The following is an 18,235-nucleotide window of genomic DNA, read 5'->3' on the forward strand; positions in this document are numbered from 1 at the left end:
GTCACCATACTTGTTTACACGTCAGCAGGCTCTTAAAATGGGGTATTTTCACTGGTTGTGCATTAAAAATTCGAATCACCTTCATACAGAATTAAGTCTTGGTTACTTGAAAGACACAAAATTTTATCTTGAAAGTAAAGCTTCTTTTATTGACATAAGCAGTATTGCTTCGTTTAAGCCGTTTTTGATTGCCTGGTTGTGGGAATACTGCACTTTTTTGGACAGTTCCGTGGTTAGCTTGAAGTCATCGCCTTGGCCGAAATACACCCAGTATGGAACTATTTTCCAAAAAATATCATGTTCTACTTTCAAACTTTTTTCTTCTTCAAATATGTTCTTTATTAGAATGTTCTTAGCAAATACCTGGAAAAAAAATTGGGGGTCACCGTGCTCATTCAAGAGAAAAGGAGCATTTATTTCACTATGGAGCTTAGTTTGAGGGAAATCTCTTACATTTTGTATGAGCACGGGCTCATGTGTGCGCACTAATGACGCGAAACTCGTACGCAATATAATACTAAGGAATCACCTTAAAGTGAAATTGATTGCGCACCGTTTGCATTTAAGCAGTCAAAAAAGTTGTTCATGTTTCTAACAAACTATGCACTTCTCCTACACTGTATCTTGATTAATTGATTTCATTCACAAATACATCGAGTAGTTGTAGCCAAGGTATTCGCACGTCATGTTGTTTCTGAACTTGATCATTTTGTTCCTCAAAAAGCTGTTTAATATAAATACATAGAATAACAAAAGAAGTAGAATAACCCTTGTGTCCCTAGCATACACAGTTTCAGTTTTAAAAAAAATAGGTCCGCAGTGCATACATGTGTGGCTTACAAGTTATACTTTTAATTAGGATAAAACTGAATAATTATCATGAAAAAAAATGAAACACACTACTAGGATTTTCAACTCACAAGGTCAGTGATTGATAGCAGAAGGTGAAAATATGAGATATTTTAGAGAATAGGGTGCTATTACAGAGAACCACAAAGTGTGCTTGTGTGGAGCTTCCAATTATTTAGTTTTATCATACTAGTAGTTACGATATGGTAAATGAGATGCTGCCGTCTTGTAAATAAATTTGCTAATTTGTGAGTAATTGAAACTTATTGCTTCAGCTTATAACTTAAAAGATTAATAGGCCTTGATAAATATATCCCAAACCAAACTTAAAAAAAAAAACAAGAAATATGAATTTTCCTTAATTAAGGGTTTAGCACACTATTTGAGAAAGTCAGCAAAATCAGCAAAAGATTAACTGATTTATTGTATTATACATTCATTGTATTATTTCCTGCTGCAAAGCAAGCCCTTTTTAAAAAAAAGTAGGCAATCGGTTAATTGGGGAACATTTGCCATTTTTTGTGCTAGCTGATGAGATGAGATCTTGATTTTGCTACTGGATTGTAGGTATCTTTCAATCAATCAATCAAACAGTAAATCATTCAGTCAATAATATTTTAGCTTCATATATACCACAAAGTACACACTCACACCATACGTGTATCAAAGCCTGCAAATAATTGATGGTTATTCCATGAGTGCAGGTTAGATAAGAGACGATGGATAGCTAACGAGGCATGTAGCGTTGAGTTGACTATAACCAACAAGCGTGAGTGCAATAATTGTTTTTATTATACATTCTAGTGACCATCTGTCTTCTCATTAGCTAAACGCCTACCGTTAATTCTGGGAAACAGCGCAAAGAAATCATTGTCTAAATCTCCAAATATAATAAGCTTGCTTTTCAAACAATGTGATTATAATTTCAAAGTACAGTAAAAAATGCAAATCAACTCTAATATGGTAATTTATTTCACTTTTGAATATCTAATTTGGACAAAGGGAAAAGGTCACAGTTCAATCATATTCAAACTGAGGTAAAGAAGCATACTTACTCAAAAGGGTAAAAATATATTCCGCAAATTGACCGCTTTACAGTCAACTGATCATTGAATGACCTCTTCTGTGACTTACATTTGTAAACAAGTAATTCCACAAACTCCATCCAAATATAAAGTGATGAAACATATTACCTTCTTGTTTCCGAAAGTCTTGAGGAGGTGTCTGTGATTTATATTGTTTTCAAACTCAAGCAGTACTGTCTTTGAATTTGTGAACGCTGATGGAGACATTTTAAACTTCTGACAGCTCAAAGCAATGAATATTGCCTTTTAAAAGTACAACGGCTGTAGAACCTGCACTGGACACATGCCAAGTCTGTCCTAGCTTTCGCAAGGAACTTTACTCCCACTGTCTCGATTTGTCGACTTGCATGAACACCTGAAAGTGAAACAACAATTCCAAACGGGTTTCGTTATTAATTTTGTACTTAATTACAAAGCTAGATTTTTAACGCGTAAAAGAAATGATAAGATGCAAAACTCAAGACCAAGCTCAAAATGAAAAACAACTTACCTTTAAAACTATAAGCAGGGGAAACTAGAGACCACACTTACAACCGAAATGGCTGACTCAGACTAGTGCGCCATGGGCCACAAGACCACGTGATTGACTCTCGTAGACAAATAAATAAATAAATCCGATCATGACATAGTGTGGCTACACACTTTTTGAAAGCCACACAATAACTATCTCTTCAGGTACACCTGGAGAACAATAAAATTTAACATGTGGAGAAGCACCATCCCATGTGCTAGTAAAGCTCTTAACCACAGAGCGATCCTATAAAAGGCAAGGACATGCCACTTTTGAAGCACTTTGTTGGCTTTTTTGTGCAATGGTGGGCCGAAATAATGGTCGCATAACATGGATGTTGTGAAGAAATAGCATTTTTTTTCATCAAAACAACAGAGTCATTTACGTAGAATGACATAAGGTAAATAATGAAAATACAGTGAAAATAAAACTTATATTAACTCTTTAGAAGATGCCTTTGGAACAACAAAAACGATGAATTATCCTCATCACTTCACAGAACAGTCAAATTTCGCTGCTAACTAAAATAACAAAGCTGATGTCTGCGCTCAACGAGCTATCTGTTTCCATTTATCTCAGCACGCTAAGAACAAAAACAAATCTCGTAAGAGGTGATTTTGGTTAGCCTGTGAACACAGAGAGATTTTGGTGGGATATTTAAAATTATTCAGATTTATGAGCATTATGATGGTGCAAACAAAATGTAAATTGAACAATGAGTTATTCCTCAACCTGCTCTACATTCAGAGCAAAGAAATTGGAAACAAAAAGTACTACGAAGAAACAAGAGAACTTGAAAAATGGCAAAGTGAGACGCTACAAAGGAGAAGGAAGACTCATGGCTGAAAGCAATAAAAACAAAAACTGCGTTCGTAAAAGGCCCACTGAATTTTAGCAGCAAGAGTACAACAGCAGCCAATGTTCACCTTATGGAATCTCTTTTAGATGACTGGCTGAAGAATAACCATATTACCTTAGATATATTGCATTACCTTCGCAGTCTGCTTGTATCTGTTTTTATCAACGAGTTTTAGTTTCCAAACTTATTTCTCAACTCCATTAATCCTCGAAGGAGCAAAGACACTCTGCCATCAAAGAAACTAGATATGGCATTTTATAAATTTGAGTGAAGAGCTTCAATTCATATGATTGACTTTCGCAAGTGGAGGAACAGAATTATGAAGTTGAAATTAAAAAAGTCAATTTTCTTTGTAAACTCTTCTCCTGAAGCTATTGTTCATTTAGTTCAAAAGGCATTGCTTACTTCTAAAATAAAAGAGAAAATTACACCCGTCGCTCACCAGAATTTTGTGGCAACATGCTAAAATTAGACCTGAGTGAATAAGCCAATCAAATGGGAGCATTGGTCGTCCATTGGGATTTGTGATTGGCAGGTTGAACACCTCAGCCTCATTATATAGGATTGCTCCATGTATCCCTCTGTTCTTATTCCTAATACACTTCCAAAAAAAATGTTTAACAGTGCATAGGACTTGATGGTGGTGGTAGGAAAAAAATGCCACAGGCATTAATTTTTCCAAGTTTACAAAAAGACTGACTCCCATAACGACAAACATACATTCCTCTGCAACAGTAGAGCTCACCTCAGATGATAATGACTTCTCAAGTTCATCAATTCTGTTTTCAGTTGAGCCTTTGTCAACAAATCCAATCAACTTAACTACGTCATCAAAAACAAGGTCTTTCCTAATATAAAATTCATCATATATTTCACCCATCCAAGAATCAGTATCTTTGAGATCAGATCTTTCAAGAAAATCTTTCTTAACTAAATCTAGAAATGATGGATCAAATCCTAGACCAGATTTACCGTAATGATTCAATTTAGCGTCCGGGGCACTTATTTACTTTTGGTACCATGAGGGAGGCTGCTTATTTGAGAGAGGGTCCTTATTCAGGACAGGGCACTTATTTGGGACAGGGCGCTTATTTCTTTTTTGAGAAACAACCTAATGTTCAAGACAGAAATTGGTCCATATTCACTGTACAGATAGAAGGTGATCTCTGCATTCTAACTAAATAAAAAAATCTTTAGGTCCTGGAACTCGTTTCCGAGGAAAAAACGAGGATTTGTTTCTCACAAAGAAAAAGCCACCATTTTGTATATGCTGTGTATGTGCACGCGCGCTAATGACGCAAAAATCGTGTCCAGTAGGGATGCGCAATGTAATTCGGAGGAATTGGTTATTGTTGAAGTTAAACACACCACATGAGTTGGAGCGAGCATCAAGGGAAATACTATCGAGAAATGAAGCTCTTAAGTGCTCTTTCAAAATACCTTGCATGCCTGCCTGGTGGTTGCGAGGTATCATGAAGCCTTGATAGACCAGTAAGTCATTAGCATGTTTTAAAGAACCAAAATGTGCTTCCTGATGTTCAAACAAACTGACACAATCGAGTTATTGACATTTGAAGTCAGATCAGTCCAGGCAGCAAAGTCCAAGAACAGTTCTTGCCCAAGAAAACAATCCTTTCGTGAGTTGTGGCCATTTGCCAAGCGTTGCCGTCGTCAAAGTTTGGAAAGCAAGAACTGATTTTAGACTTATAAATTATTATATAGCTGTGTCTCACAAGGCCTAGGAACTACCAAATTCACAAATTTGATTGGCTGAAATTGATATTGAAAGTGGTCTAGATTTTCCCATCTAGACCACCATCTAGACTGGTTACATTTTGTGGTGATAAAGTTGCAAACTAAAATACAAAAATATTGACTATTTTCTTCTAACAATATTTATTTATGGAAGTGACAAAAAGCCTGATGAGAAAACAAGTAAAGAGGACGAGCAAACTTTGGCAGACCAAAGTTTGGCTCGTCGCCGTTTGCAAGCAAAATGTCAGTTAGTACAAACCAGTTACATTAAACGAATTTTAAAAATTGTTCCTTGTTTGCCATATAATAAACATCTTATTAACTGAGCTTAGTCAGTCTGTATGGGAGAATCTTGACCTCGGTTGTCTGTACACACCTCACTGTGTTTGGTCTGTACTCAAGACCTCGGTCAAGAGTCTGCCATACAGACCTCCTGCTCCGTTAATAAGAGTTAAATACGTCCTGCATCGACCACCATGTTCCCCACATGTGAGCTGTAGAGAACCTTCCCGGCATGCATTGCGATCACGCACAGTGGATGTTTGGTGGCTTTAGAAGCCTGATAAACAGCAATATAAGTAAGAGGAAGTGGATTTTACATAGTTATTACATATTTATTGACACAGGGAGTACCACAGATAATGGCCAGCAAGTAGCGATCAATCATATTTAGAGCAATTTTATTTCAAATCGCCATGATCTGTAGCGTTTCAAACTTATGGGATCAGGGGACAGACCCCTAACCTCAACAGCCTTGCGAAATCAACATTTCGCTCTGTCATAAGTCAAATGAGCATTTCTGGGATCATGCATTCTCCTGAAATCTACATTTAACTGTTTCTTAGGTGAAAAAATGTCTGAGGTTGGCCGTCGACACTAAATCAACACGTGTGTGTTTTTTTTCAAGTGAAATCAACATCTCCAACCCTCCAAGTTAACTTTTTTCCTTAGTGGCCATTTGGCCACTGACTGTTCATTTTTACCTTATCGCTTATGATCTTTTTTAAATGTTCAACCTCGTTTTCTGCTCGAATAAGCAAACGATATAAAACTTCATCTGAAAATTAAAGACTGTATTGAAATGGACAGAAAAGTTCACGCTCAAATTGTTTGTCGTTTTGAATTTAATACGCGAACCATGGAACGCAAATACTCAACGTGAAAATACTTTCACAAGTTTTTGGGCAATCACTAAGACGGATATTTTTCATTGATGAAATCTTTGACAATTTAAAAATAAACCCAGGTTCATTCACACAAGTGAAATTTATTTACAACTGCGAGCCGCTTTTCATCACAGTTTTTTTTATTTATAGAATCCCCCATGCTTGTGTTATCAAGTTTGCTGTAAAGTCAAGTATTTTTGTGTCCACTGAAACAAAATACGTTTCTCAAATTCATCTGGATGTTTCTCAAATATATTGTGGATCCTGTCACCGTCAAGCTTTCCAAGCTTTTGCAATTCCTCTTCTTTTCGATGGCAAATGACCGGATTGCGTGCGTTGGCTCACGCTTACAGGTAAAATTGTCATGTGCCAAAGTTCAGTCAAGTGGAACGAATTTCGTCGCGTCCTAAGCTCAACTGAATGCAATTCCTTGATCTTTGTTTACCGTGTAACATTTTGGTTAAAATCCCACAACAACTAGCTTTGCAAAGTGAATTCTTAATGCTCAGAACATTTTTCTTTTCGCTCCAGTTGATAGTCCGCTCAAGCTCCTGACGCATAGGTCACGTTAATTTTAGTCGGCGAGCTGGCAACTCGCGTTCTAATTTAGTCGCCAGCTCCAAAATTCTAGTCGCCATGGCAACTAAAATGGTCGCAACTTGGAGGGTTGATCTCTAAACTTTCACGTTGACGTGAGATCAACATATAAGTGTTTTTTTAAAGTGAAATGAGCATCTCTGTGGTCACACAATCTCATGAAATCAACATTTAACTGTTCCTTAAGTGAAAAAAGCATCTTTGAGGTCGCCTCTTGACCTGAAATAAACATTTTGCCTTTTTTGAAGTGAAGACAAATTTATTGCTTTCAAAGCTTGAAGTGAGGCAAAGTTTTTTTCTTTGATTGACGACCAGAAACTTGTTTTGAGCTTTTTTCTGGCAATTCAGCAAAATGTAACCTTAAATTCTATATAAGGCGGATATACATACGGCCCTTCAACTGCCATAATCTCTAATTGTTCGGCAATCAAGTAAAATAAGGATTCAACTGTCCTTAAGCTACTGGTAAGCTTAAGGTGTGTTGAGTTCAATTAATAACACCATCATGTCACCAAAGGGTGCCACCTTGTTCCTCTTCTTTCAATCAATGTATTGATCTTCGCCTGTTCTTGTCTGAAGTGGGTTTACTGCTTGACTTAAGTTAGGTGAGCAACCCTTCAAGCACACTATTGTGTTCATCATGAAGGGATATTAACTCCTACAGAAAGATAAACAAAATCACTTAATTTGTTGCAAGGCTATATCTCTCTCCTCTATAACAACCATGTACCCTCTACATGGAAAAGGGAAAGTGTGGCCATTTAAAGAAACCAGGAACTTCTTTGTTGCTCTCCTTTTCCTGACTGTGGTCTTTGACCTTCACTTTGTCTTTTATGTACAAATTCATGTATATGCATTTAAGCCAAGCAAATAGACCATATTCATATCCTCAGTATTGGACTGGATCTAGCTTGAAACGAAGGCTCATGCGGCAGAATATCATGAAAAAGAGATAAATGCCATTTGCATTTGAAAAGACTCTCTGCATTAGCCTTAGTTGAGAGCAAGATTCAGTCCAATGCTGGGAATACGAATATGGTTTATTGAATCTATAACAACAACTGACACAAAGTCACTGAGCCCTTTGCAAACTTCTGCTATCTAAAATACAAGTTTATATAAGCTTTAAGGTTGGAATTATATTAAGCATATTATACGAAAATAAACTCAGTTAACTCTATAATAATACACATGAAAAAATTACTCAATTCTGATTGGCTAAGAGCAGTGCAATTCAAGTGTAACACAAGTGCAAAAAGTGTAACATCAGTGCAAAAAGTGTACCACCAGTGTAAATTACACATTGAAATTCTGGATTATGATTTACTGAAAGACAATAGGAACTTTTCTAAGAAAATGATATCAGGTAAAATGATGACAAAAATTTTGTGATGAAACTTTGAAAAAAGTTTTCTCAAATGAGAAAAAATGGCTTCAAGAAAGATCTTCCGGCACTTCCTCCACGCGAATTTTTTCATGTTTATATTATTAATAAGTAATCATACGGTTTTTTTCGCTCAATTTGGAGTTAAGTTGCACTTGTGAGTTTTTCAAAAAGCTCACTCATGCAAATTAATTCCAAATTGAACTCGAAACCGTATGATTACCTATACTGGTACTTAGTGCAGCTGCAGCCATTGTCCAACTATTCGTATTGGTGTGCATGTTCAAATGAATATGCATGTTTAACCCAAATATGTCAACACACTTCATAATTTGCAAGAAGTAGACCCAGATTTTAGATCCTAGAAATATATATCAATGGCAAAAATATGTCCAAGCCACTTTTTGAAGTTTGAATCAAAATGTTAATGCTGTAGCTTACTTATACATACTGAAGAAACGAGGGAAAAACGAGTAAAAAAATCATGGATTTAGGCTTGAAATATGGCTAACAGTTGACCATTTGTGACTCAAATTTTCCCATCCTGAGAAAAAATAAATTACAGCCTTAACATCAAACTGTTACCTTAGTCATCTGTGTGTGGCTTGGGCGGGATGGTTTGCGCAAAAAAAAAGAAAATAAGGCAGTTAAATATTTAACACTGTGTTGCAACTAACCAAAAACAAAACAAACTTGAGGAAACACAATAGTAAATTGTCCTATACTTACACCATATTCACACCATCTTCTTCCTCAAAACTTTCCACTAAGTTCCACCATGTTGAAATACGCCCCTAGCTAATCAGCGTGTTCAATACACTACATGTGACCTATAGTTTTCAAACCCAGTCTCTTCTACTATCCATGGTGATATACACACTCAGTGTCACAGAGAGAAAACCTCTTAGGTAACCCTTTATATAGTGCACCTATCTGCCTCCGATCCCCACAACCCACTCCAGGAATAATTAAGTAATTGATATTTAATTATTTCATTCATGGACCATTTAAGTCAAGAACAACTAATAACAAGGAACTTGGTCAGCAGATCAACAAAACAGTTAACAGGAATCGAGGGAAATCGCATCACCAAGAAATAACCGAAATTTCTAGGTACGCTAAAAATGGACCTATCAGTCCAGTAAACGCCCACGGATTATCAATAAAGCTGTTCAACTAATTTCGAAACTTCGCTCGTTGTTACCTCAAATTCTGGGGATTTTTCAACAGCAGTTCCGATGACACTTGCCCTCGAGAGATCATGGTATCGGTGCCTCTGAGCTACCAGAACCCGATAGATTTGTCTGCCACTTTGCTGTAATACCCTTGAACTAGTCATTTCAATTTTCAATTAATTAACAGTTGCAATAAACGAAGAAGTACCCTGTCCGTCGAACTGTCCTCCTCTTTGCCACGGTTTTTGCCACGCGAAAGCGAATTACTGGCCAGTGGTGCCTGGCAATAAGAAGTGAGTACTTTGTGTATGACAAATTTGGACGACTTCGGCCGGGGTGTGTGCACGAACGTCCATGTAGCAGTAGGCCATATTCGTGTCGCGGTTGAACACTGACGTCAGACGATGCGTCCCCAATGTTCGGCAGTTTCCAATATGGCGGCCAAGTGTCGAGGCGGTCGTGAGAATTCCCAATTCTTTCTAATATTGTACTTCTGAGTTATCTGTGAAATTAGTATCATTTAAGGTAGGTCTTAAGGATTCTATAAATGTATCATTTTGTTCTTAGTAAAGTTTATTTGGTGAAAAACGTCTAAACACGCATTTTTGCAGTCAAGAAGGGTCCCTTTGAGTCATCCCTTGGTCCTTTTGAGTCATCGCGGTGTGAAAAGACCATATCGAATATATTTTTTTGCTAGAAAATTTTACAGCATTCCATTTTCGAGCTTCATTAAATAATTGTTTGCCTAATAATGAAGCTGAGTTATATAATGTTATTGATTTTTCGTTGTACTTAAATAAGTCTATCTTTGTTATTGTCTTTCAATTAAATTGTAAAACAAGCATTCCACCTAACGTTGTATAATGGCCGTTGATGGGGGCCTATTTCTTCAAGCATTTATGTTTGTCTATAGACTTCTCATCACTCTTTGATTGTAAAGCTTGTTACAAAGAATACTTTTATGGTATCAAAAAGTGGTGGAATAAAGTGAAAGTGAAAGTGAAAGTACTAAATGCCTAAGCTTAAATGTATAGTTTTATTCTTTGTAAAGTTTCTCTTTTATGCAAAGCGTATAAAGATGTATTTTTACAGCAAGAGGGGTCCCTTTGAACCTTAATACTCACCAACGATGTAAAACCAAGGGAAACAAATAGCTTAAAACAATATAAAGCAGGAAACAAAAAGCCCCAAAGCAAAGAAAAACTTTACAGGTAAACCCCTTTCAAATATATTTTATTTCTAGACAATTCAGCAATTAAAGCCAAAACATTTCTAATTATAACATTTCTAATTATAGCATTTCATTTTCAATTTTCATGAAATAATAACAAAGCTTAGCTGTAATTTCCTTGATTTTTTCATTATACATCACACTATACTAAATAATATAAATGTATATAGTTTTTCTTTGTAAAGAATATTTTGTGCAAAACATATAAACATGCATTTTTGCAGTCGTAAGGGGTCCTTTTGAGTCATCGCTTGGTCCTTTTGAGACGTCCCGGTGTAAATTGTTCATGTAGCAAATAGATTTCAACCTCGTTCCCAGGGCTTTTCCCTTTGAAATTGGAGCCCTGGGAACGAGGTTGAATAGATTTTATTTCTAGACAGTTCAGCAATTAAGGCCAAAACATTTATAGTATTTCATTGTTGATCTTCATGAAATAATTGTTTGCATAATAACAAAGCTTAGCTGTAATTCTGTTGATTTTTCATTATACATCACACTATTCTAAATATTGTAAATGTAAATATTTTTTTCTTTGTAAAGTTTATTTCATGCAAAACATAACTGAGCCATTTCCCAAAAACATACCTGGTAGGTTTTAGCCTGGATTCGGGCTGTGTCCTAATCCAGGCTAAGCCAGCGACTTGAAACCCAGGAGGGACTCTGTCAAGGCCAGGCTGGGTACATGGCCCAGGCCTTGGCCTATCTGCTGGCAGGTTTCTGGGGGTCAGCTGTCAAAAGCAGGGGGAGGGGAGGGTGTCTTGTACTGACACCCTTAGCTAGCTTGACTTTGAGTTTTTAGTGTTAGATAACCTGGTTATTGACTGTGTTTCTGGGTATTTTACTCCGTTGTTGAACCTTGTTTGAGGTTTCTGTGTTGACATGGCACCCTGCTTGAGTGGTCCATGCCACATGCATTCGTGACGGGCCAGTCTCCTGGCCAGGGGGTGCTCAGAGGACTTCTGGCTGGTGGGATTGTCTTTGAGTCAATGCAAGCATGTTTTTTTGAATTCGGTCAGATATAAACACAGATTTTTGCAGTCAAGAGGGGTCCTTTTGAGTCATCCCAGTGTGAATTGTTCATATCGAATATGTTTGTTTACGAATATTTTGCATATTATATGAAAAAGCTTCAGAGGTGTCTTTCTATTCTACACCAACAGCTACTAAAGCAAACTGATTACAACCTCATCATTAAACATGGGAGCACCTTGCATAGAGTGTTAGTGTCTATAATACAAAATTTGAAAGCAATTGAAATAAAATGAAATCTCATGCCCTAAGACTAATATGTTATATCCTGTGCGACTTACACGAAGTAGTTGTTAGATGATATATTTAGTGTAACTCGCATGAAGTGTGTTAGAATTAAACCATGTGCTTTTAGAGTGTACACATCAAGCTAGAGTGAATTTGGAGTGTTACATTGGCAATGAGGAGAAAAACAAGACAGAATTATGACGGAACAAACACCAGCAACAAGTGGAGCAGCACAAGCGATTCAAGTCATCACAGAGACTAGAAACCTTCGAACACAGCCATTTATCATTCCTGACGAAGCGAACAGCGTCGGCAAAGCATGGGAAGAATGGCTGGAGGGAATTGAGCGAGAATACCAATACTTCAGAATTACGAAGGCCGTCAATAAGAAGGATGCTATAATAATTTACGGCGGGAAAGAGATAGCTCAATTAGAAAAGAGCCTACCAGATCCAGAGGTGGAAGATGTGTACCTGAAGTTGCGTACTAAGCTGAATGATCACTTCACTCCAAAGAAGAATAAGCATCATGCGAGGTATTTATTTTTGAAAATGAGGCCACACATGGGTGAAACCACATGTGCATACGCGGCAAGGCTGTGAGAGAAAGCGAAGGAATGTGAGTTTGGAGCTACATTCGATGAGAGAATTTTGGAGCACATAATTCAAACCATTGATAACAAGAAGATGATTGAGAAAGCCATTAGCAAGACGTGGGATCTAACACGATTTCTGACCGAAGCAAGCCAGACGGAGGATATTGCAAGGCAAATGAAAGATACGGGAAGTGAGAATGTTTCCCATGAGAATGTTTCTCGTGTGCATTCCGATTTGCAAGACCCCAAACAACAAAGCAGTGGATCCAATGAAACACAGCGGCCTGGGAAAAAGCACAAATGTCAATATTGTGGGTTGTTTGGCGTCCATGAGAAAGGAAAAGATTGCCCTGCCTATGGTAAGAAATGCCATAAATGCCACAAATTGAACCATTTCTCCTCTGTATCCAAATCTGAGATTACTCGTAGCCACAAGTTCAGAGGACAGAAGCAAAGTAAAAGGAAAAGCAGTGGGAGAATTAAGAAGACAACTGAAGATGCAGAATCCACGAGCTCGGATGATGATTTTTTCGGCCAGGCAGTGGAACACTTAAAACAGGCCAAGAAGATAAGAGTGATTGGCAAAAATGGTGATGATTATCGAACAGTTATGGTGAGATTAAATGACGTGGATGTCTTGATGGAAGCTGACAGTGGGGCGGATGTTAATATTATGGACGAACACCAGTTTAAGGCATTCAGCCACAGAACACGACAAGCCAATCCTTGCTAACAGTAATGTCAAGTTGCGTACTCTCCAGCACAAACTCGAGGTCAAAGGAGAATTTCAAACTGTGATTCGTAATGAGACGTGTGGGAAACCAACCAAATTTGTTGTAGTGTCTGGAAGGATCCAATCACCTCCACTGATTAGCAAGGAAACACTAATAGCATTAGGAATGCTGAAGATTCAACCAGATGGCAGCTTCGCTGAACCCAATGATCTGGCCATATCTGGGGAGAGACAATGTTAACACTGTTAAACAGGCAGAAGGCGAACAGGATATGAAAGATTTAATCACCAAGTATAGCCACTTATTTCAAGGTATTGGCAAGATAGAAGACAAGAAGAATGGTGGGGAGATCCTAAGCCGATTCCATATGAAACCCGGAGCAGTGCCGGTAGCACAGAAACCTAGGCAGGCACCATACTATCTCAAGAGCCGCTGAAAAAGTGGTTGGACTTAGGCATTCAAGAAGATATCTTCGAGAAAGTACCTGATGATGAACCAGTTACCTGGTGCTCCCCTTTGGTGGTGCAACCGAAACCAAGGTTTGCAGGGTTGCGATCGGACCAGCTGGAGCCACACATGATCAGAGTGAGTGTTAACTTACGAGTTCTGAACCAGTACATGGAAAGGAGCCGGATCTCACAAGCACCAATAGTGGAAGATTTCATTCACAAGTTCCATGATTGCACTATCTGGACAAAATTGGATCTCCGACAGGGGTACCACCAGCTAGTACTACACCCAGAATCGAGATCGGTTGCTTTCTTCAGTACCCCCTGGGGTAATTTTAGACCTAAAAGGCTTGTATTTGGCGCAAAGGCATCACAAGATGTATTTGATGAGGCAGTGTACAGAATTTTTGGCGACATTCCTCAATGTCTTAACCAGAGGGATGACATCTTGATTGGAGCGAGCAACTGGAAGGAACACAATGAAACACTGGAGTCAGTATTTCAGAAAGCTGAAGATTATGGAATCACCTTCAACGAGCCTAAGTGTGAATTTGGCCAGAAACAAATGACCTTCTATGGTTACCAATTTGGCCAGGGTGATTTAAGACCTACACCGGAGAAGGTACAGGCCATCCATGAGTGCAAACCCCCTCAATCGAAGACAGAAGTTAGAAGTTTCCTTGGTATGACTGGGTATCTATCCAAATTTATACCCCAGTATGCTTTCCTCACGAAACCACTGAGAGAGCTTACTCACAAGGAGGCTAAGTTTCACTGGGGAAGAGAGGAAGATGATGCATTTGAAGAATTGAAAGCCAACATCTCCAGCAAGGATACAATGGCATTCTTCAACCCCAAGCTACCAATCATGGTGAGAGTCAAAGCTAGTTACAATGAAGATTTCTCAGCTGGCCTTTTTCAGCAATCTGCCAGGGGCTGGCAACCAGTGCATTTCATAAGTCGTACTCTGACAGATGTGGAAAAGAGGTATAGCCACACAGAGAAGGATGCTTTATGTGTTAAATGGGCCAAGGATCAATTTTCTATCTACCTTCTTGGTGCACCCAGGTTTACGATTATTACTGCACACAAACCACTCCTGCCATTGTTTAATAAGCCAACGGCAAAGCTTCCCCCCCGAATCGAGAAATGGGTCATGGACATGCAGGATGTGGACTTTGAAATGAAATACGAGCCTGCTAAAGATGAGGCTGACCCTCTAGATTTCTTGTCAAGGCACCCATTACCAGTTGTTGGAAACAATGACACTGAGAAGATTTTGAAAGCAAGCATTGAAACGGAGCATGCAGTGGTGCTAGACAGAATTAGAGAAGAAACACATCGTGATAGAGCTTTGCGAAAACTGAGCCAAACTATCAGGAAAGGTAATTGGGAGACCAGCAAGAAGGATGCTGACCTGGCACCATTCTACCCAATTAAGGACGAAATTTACAAAGCACAAGGTCTGATATTCAGAATGGAAAGAATTGTTTTACCAATGGAGTTACAGCAGAAAGTCATCAGATCAGCCCACAAGCTGGGACATCTGGGAACTACCAAGACGAAACAGATGCTTAGGGCTAAGTATTGGTTCCCCGGCATGAATGCGATGATTCACCAAATGATAGGTCATTGTTTTGACTGTCAAGTTACTACCAAAAATCGCAGACAAGAACCTATCAAACCATCGGTGATCACGAAGGAACCTTGGGAAGAGATTCCAGTCGATTTCGGAGGACCTTACCCAGACGGTCATTGCAACTTGGTAGCAATTGATCGAAGAACCTGATACCCGGAAGTAGAGATGGTGTCCTCAACAGCAGTGAAGCCAACTAAAAAGAAGTTGAAGAAAATGTTTGGTCATCACGGTGTACCCAAACGAGTGCAGTCTGACAATGGTCCGCCATTTAATTCGAAAGAGTTTGCAACCTTTGGAAAAGAAGAGGGTTTTGATCATCATCGTGTGACACTAGAACACCCCCGAGCCAACGGCCAGGTGGAACGGTTTATGCAAGTGTTAAACAAGACGTAACAAATCGCCCATCTCCAGGGAAAAACTGGACTTGACAGGAATATGGCTGTCAGTGATATGTTGATGGCATATAGGGACACACCTCACCCTGCCACTGGGGTTACTCCATACCAAGCTATGTCGAATAGGCCTATTAGGGCCAAACTTGATCACACAGTACCAAGAGAAAGAAGTGAGCAGGATGAGCTGATCGATGAGAAAGACCGAGTATATAAGGAGACGATGAGACGCGATGGCGTGAATATCAAAGAACACAACTTTTTTTGGGAGACTATGTCCTACTTAGACAAAAGAAAGTGAATAAATGGTCGACTGCCTATGAGCCTATTATCTACACAATTATCAGAATTAGTGGTTCGACGATCACGGCCAGGCGAGTTACAGATGGTTGTGAGATAACCCGAGATTCAAGCCAGTTTAAATTGGCTAATGCTATCATGCATGAGGAAGGTGCCAAAGGAGGAGATAGTGAGGATTGGAGAGAAACACTACTTATGAATTCTGGCAATCCAAGCACAGTCCAGTCCAGCAGTCCAGTCCAAGCCATCCCTGAACAAAGTGATTCTGCTGAAGAGACTGTTGCAAACGGATCATCAGGGCATGCCAACCAACAGTTGGAAGAGCTTCCTACAGTTCAGACAGAAGAAGGTTCTACTTCCAGCTCTCCTACTCCCAGAGTACAGTCATCTAGGCCTAGACGAGAACGACGTCGACCTGCTTATTTGACTGATTACGTCATGTGACATGTTTACATTAATTTTGATCAGACGCCAGAAGCATTTAGAATATGCAATTGAGTTGAACTGCAGTATTAACTAGATAAACTTTGATATTTTTGTTATGAGCATACTAACCTACTAACCCACTAGTTTTAAGCATCAATTAATCACATTAAGTCTCAAGACTTTGGTTCTGATTGATTTAAAGACTCTGGAACATTGAATTGGATTTTGCCATCCTGTGTTATTATTTTATTGTATGTGGACTGCGTAGACAACCGCAAAAAAGGGGGAGATGTTATATCCTGTGCGACTTACACGAAGTAGTTGTTAGATGATATATTTAGTGTGACTCACATGAAGTGTGTTAGAATTAAACCATGTGCTTTTAGAGTGTACACATCGAGCTCAAGTGAATTTGGAGTGTTACATTCTTTACATTTATGTTTGCTGTTATTACTATAGACGAGTGGAAATTAGAAGTCAGCAACATCCTCCCCAGGGGATTCATCCTTGACAAGTGCAGGGAGCTGAAATTTGCCACTACTGAGCTGTAATAAATGGAGCTAAAAAATTGTGACACATATTGAAGGAGTGGGAAGGGATTTGGGAAAGCTTTGTTTGTTTGTTTGTTTGTTTGTTTGTGATATCCTGGCTGAAGCAAAAAGGCCAGCCAAAGCTGTGCAATGTGTTTGGAGGTAAAATATACAGTGCTGCTACTATTTCCTTTGTCAAAGTACATTAAAATTTTATCTCCATGTGATAATCACAAAAAGTCCTTTTCTCACAGTCATTCGTATTCCAAGTATGTCCCAGAGGCATTTGACAAACTGGAAATTTTTATGTCAAATGTACAGGGGGGTACAGGGTTGTCTGGGAGGGATGTTGAAGTGTCAAATTTACCAGAATATATCCAATACCATGCAGTCAGATTTTGGTAAGAGGTACTGCTTTACATTTTGCGGCATCTTTGCATTTGCTACATCTCCACTTTCTACCACTGTTTAGTGCCCATGCCTGTACATTAACACATGTGGGATGATACCATGCTTTGCATTTGTAACTGCACTGACCATATTCATCTTTATCATATGGAAGTCTACATACACAGTAAATAGCAACGGCAGATTTGTTGCAGTTTAAGTGAAAAGGTACCCTTCGTGTTGTTCTGGGAAATTGCACCATCGCTCCATTTTCTAGGCAGTTAACATAGTGTTGCCGCATAGATCCTTGATCGTGCCTTAGATGGACTGGGTCCAAACCATGACACAGATCAGTTGCAAAAGCCAGTGAAAATAAGCCACAGTCGTTAGCACCCACTTGTCTCTGGACCTTTTTGTTTATGAACGTGACTTTAGAACCGGGATACATCAACATACGACAAGCGTGTTCTACTGCAATTGAATTGGGCTTTTGATATATGCTATCAAAGATTTTGACCGTGCCAGTGCCAGGTGTTGTTGAAATTGTACTAAGGCACACCCAGTGAGACCCAGTATTCAACATCTGTACGAACTTGGATGCTGTAGGCACAACATGTGAACCTTTTGTTGCTGGATCATGAAGGCCATCTACATATGGAAAATCTTTCTTTAGAAGCAGCTGCCCTGCATGGATCTTTGAATCAGCTAGCCAGTAGTTCTTTTTTAAGATGCTTGTTTTGCTTTCCAGGTAGAGAACAAGTTTATGATCAGGATCATCAGGACAGCAGTTTTCAAGTTTCACCCATGAACGAGGATCAGGAGAATTGTCGTCAACAATAATTGCACTGGCTGTGCTGGAAGGGACACAGCTTCGAGCAGCTGGTGGTACTACAGTGGGAATAGCTGATGGTACT

At 38.9% G+C, this 18,235-nt stretch overlaps 1 protein-coding gene and 1 pseudogene across 5 annotated transcripts in view; one reads left to right on the top strand and one right to left on the bottom strand.

Moving 5' to 3' along the window:
• Nucleotides 1-10,011, bottom strand: part of LOC110042290 (methylcrotonoyl-CoA carboxylase beta chain, mitochondrial-like) — a 168,892-nt gene extending 158,881 nt beyond the window's left edge. The window contains exons 1-2 of one of the 5 annotated variants that reach the window (XM_089299027.1): nt 2,425-2,711; nt 2,043-2,289 (exon numbers count right to left, since the gene is read on the bottom strand). In XM_089299027.1, the coding sequence (XP_089155153.1) occupies nt 2,043-2,141 (99 nt within the window). In that variant the 5' untranslated portion in view covers nt 2,142-2,289; nt 2,425-2,711. Of the gene's footprint in view, nt 1-2,042; nt 2,290-2,424; nt 2,712-8,791; nt 9,363-9,410 lie in introns of those variants that run through there. The other 4 variants (XM_020747653.2, XM_089299028.1, XM_089299030.1 and 1 more) reach the window with 4 other exon arrangements.
• A 5,656-nt stretch (nt 10,012-15,667) lies between these two features.
• On the top strand, nt 15,668-16,796 carry LOC149105296 (uncharacterized; annotated as a pseudogene).
• Nucleotides 16,797-18,235: the final 1,439 nt, after the last annotated feature.

This window comes from Orbicella faveolata, unplaced genomic scaffold (assembly GCF_042242905.1).
Source record: "Orbicella faveolata isolate gen_17 unplaced genomic scaffold, um_ofav_v1 contig_34, whole genome shotgun sequence".
In the NCBI taxonomy this organism is placed as follows: Eukaryota; Metazoa; Cnidaria; class Anthozoa; order Scleractinia; family Merulinidae; genus Orbicella; species Orbicella faveolata.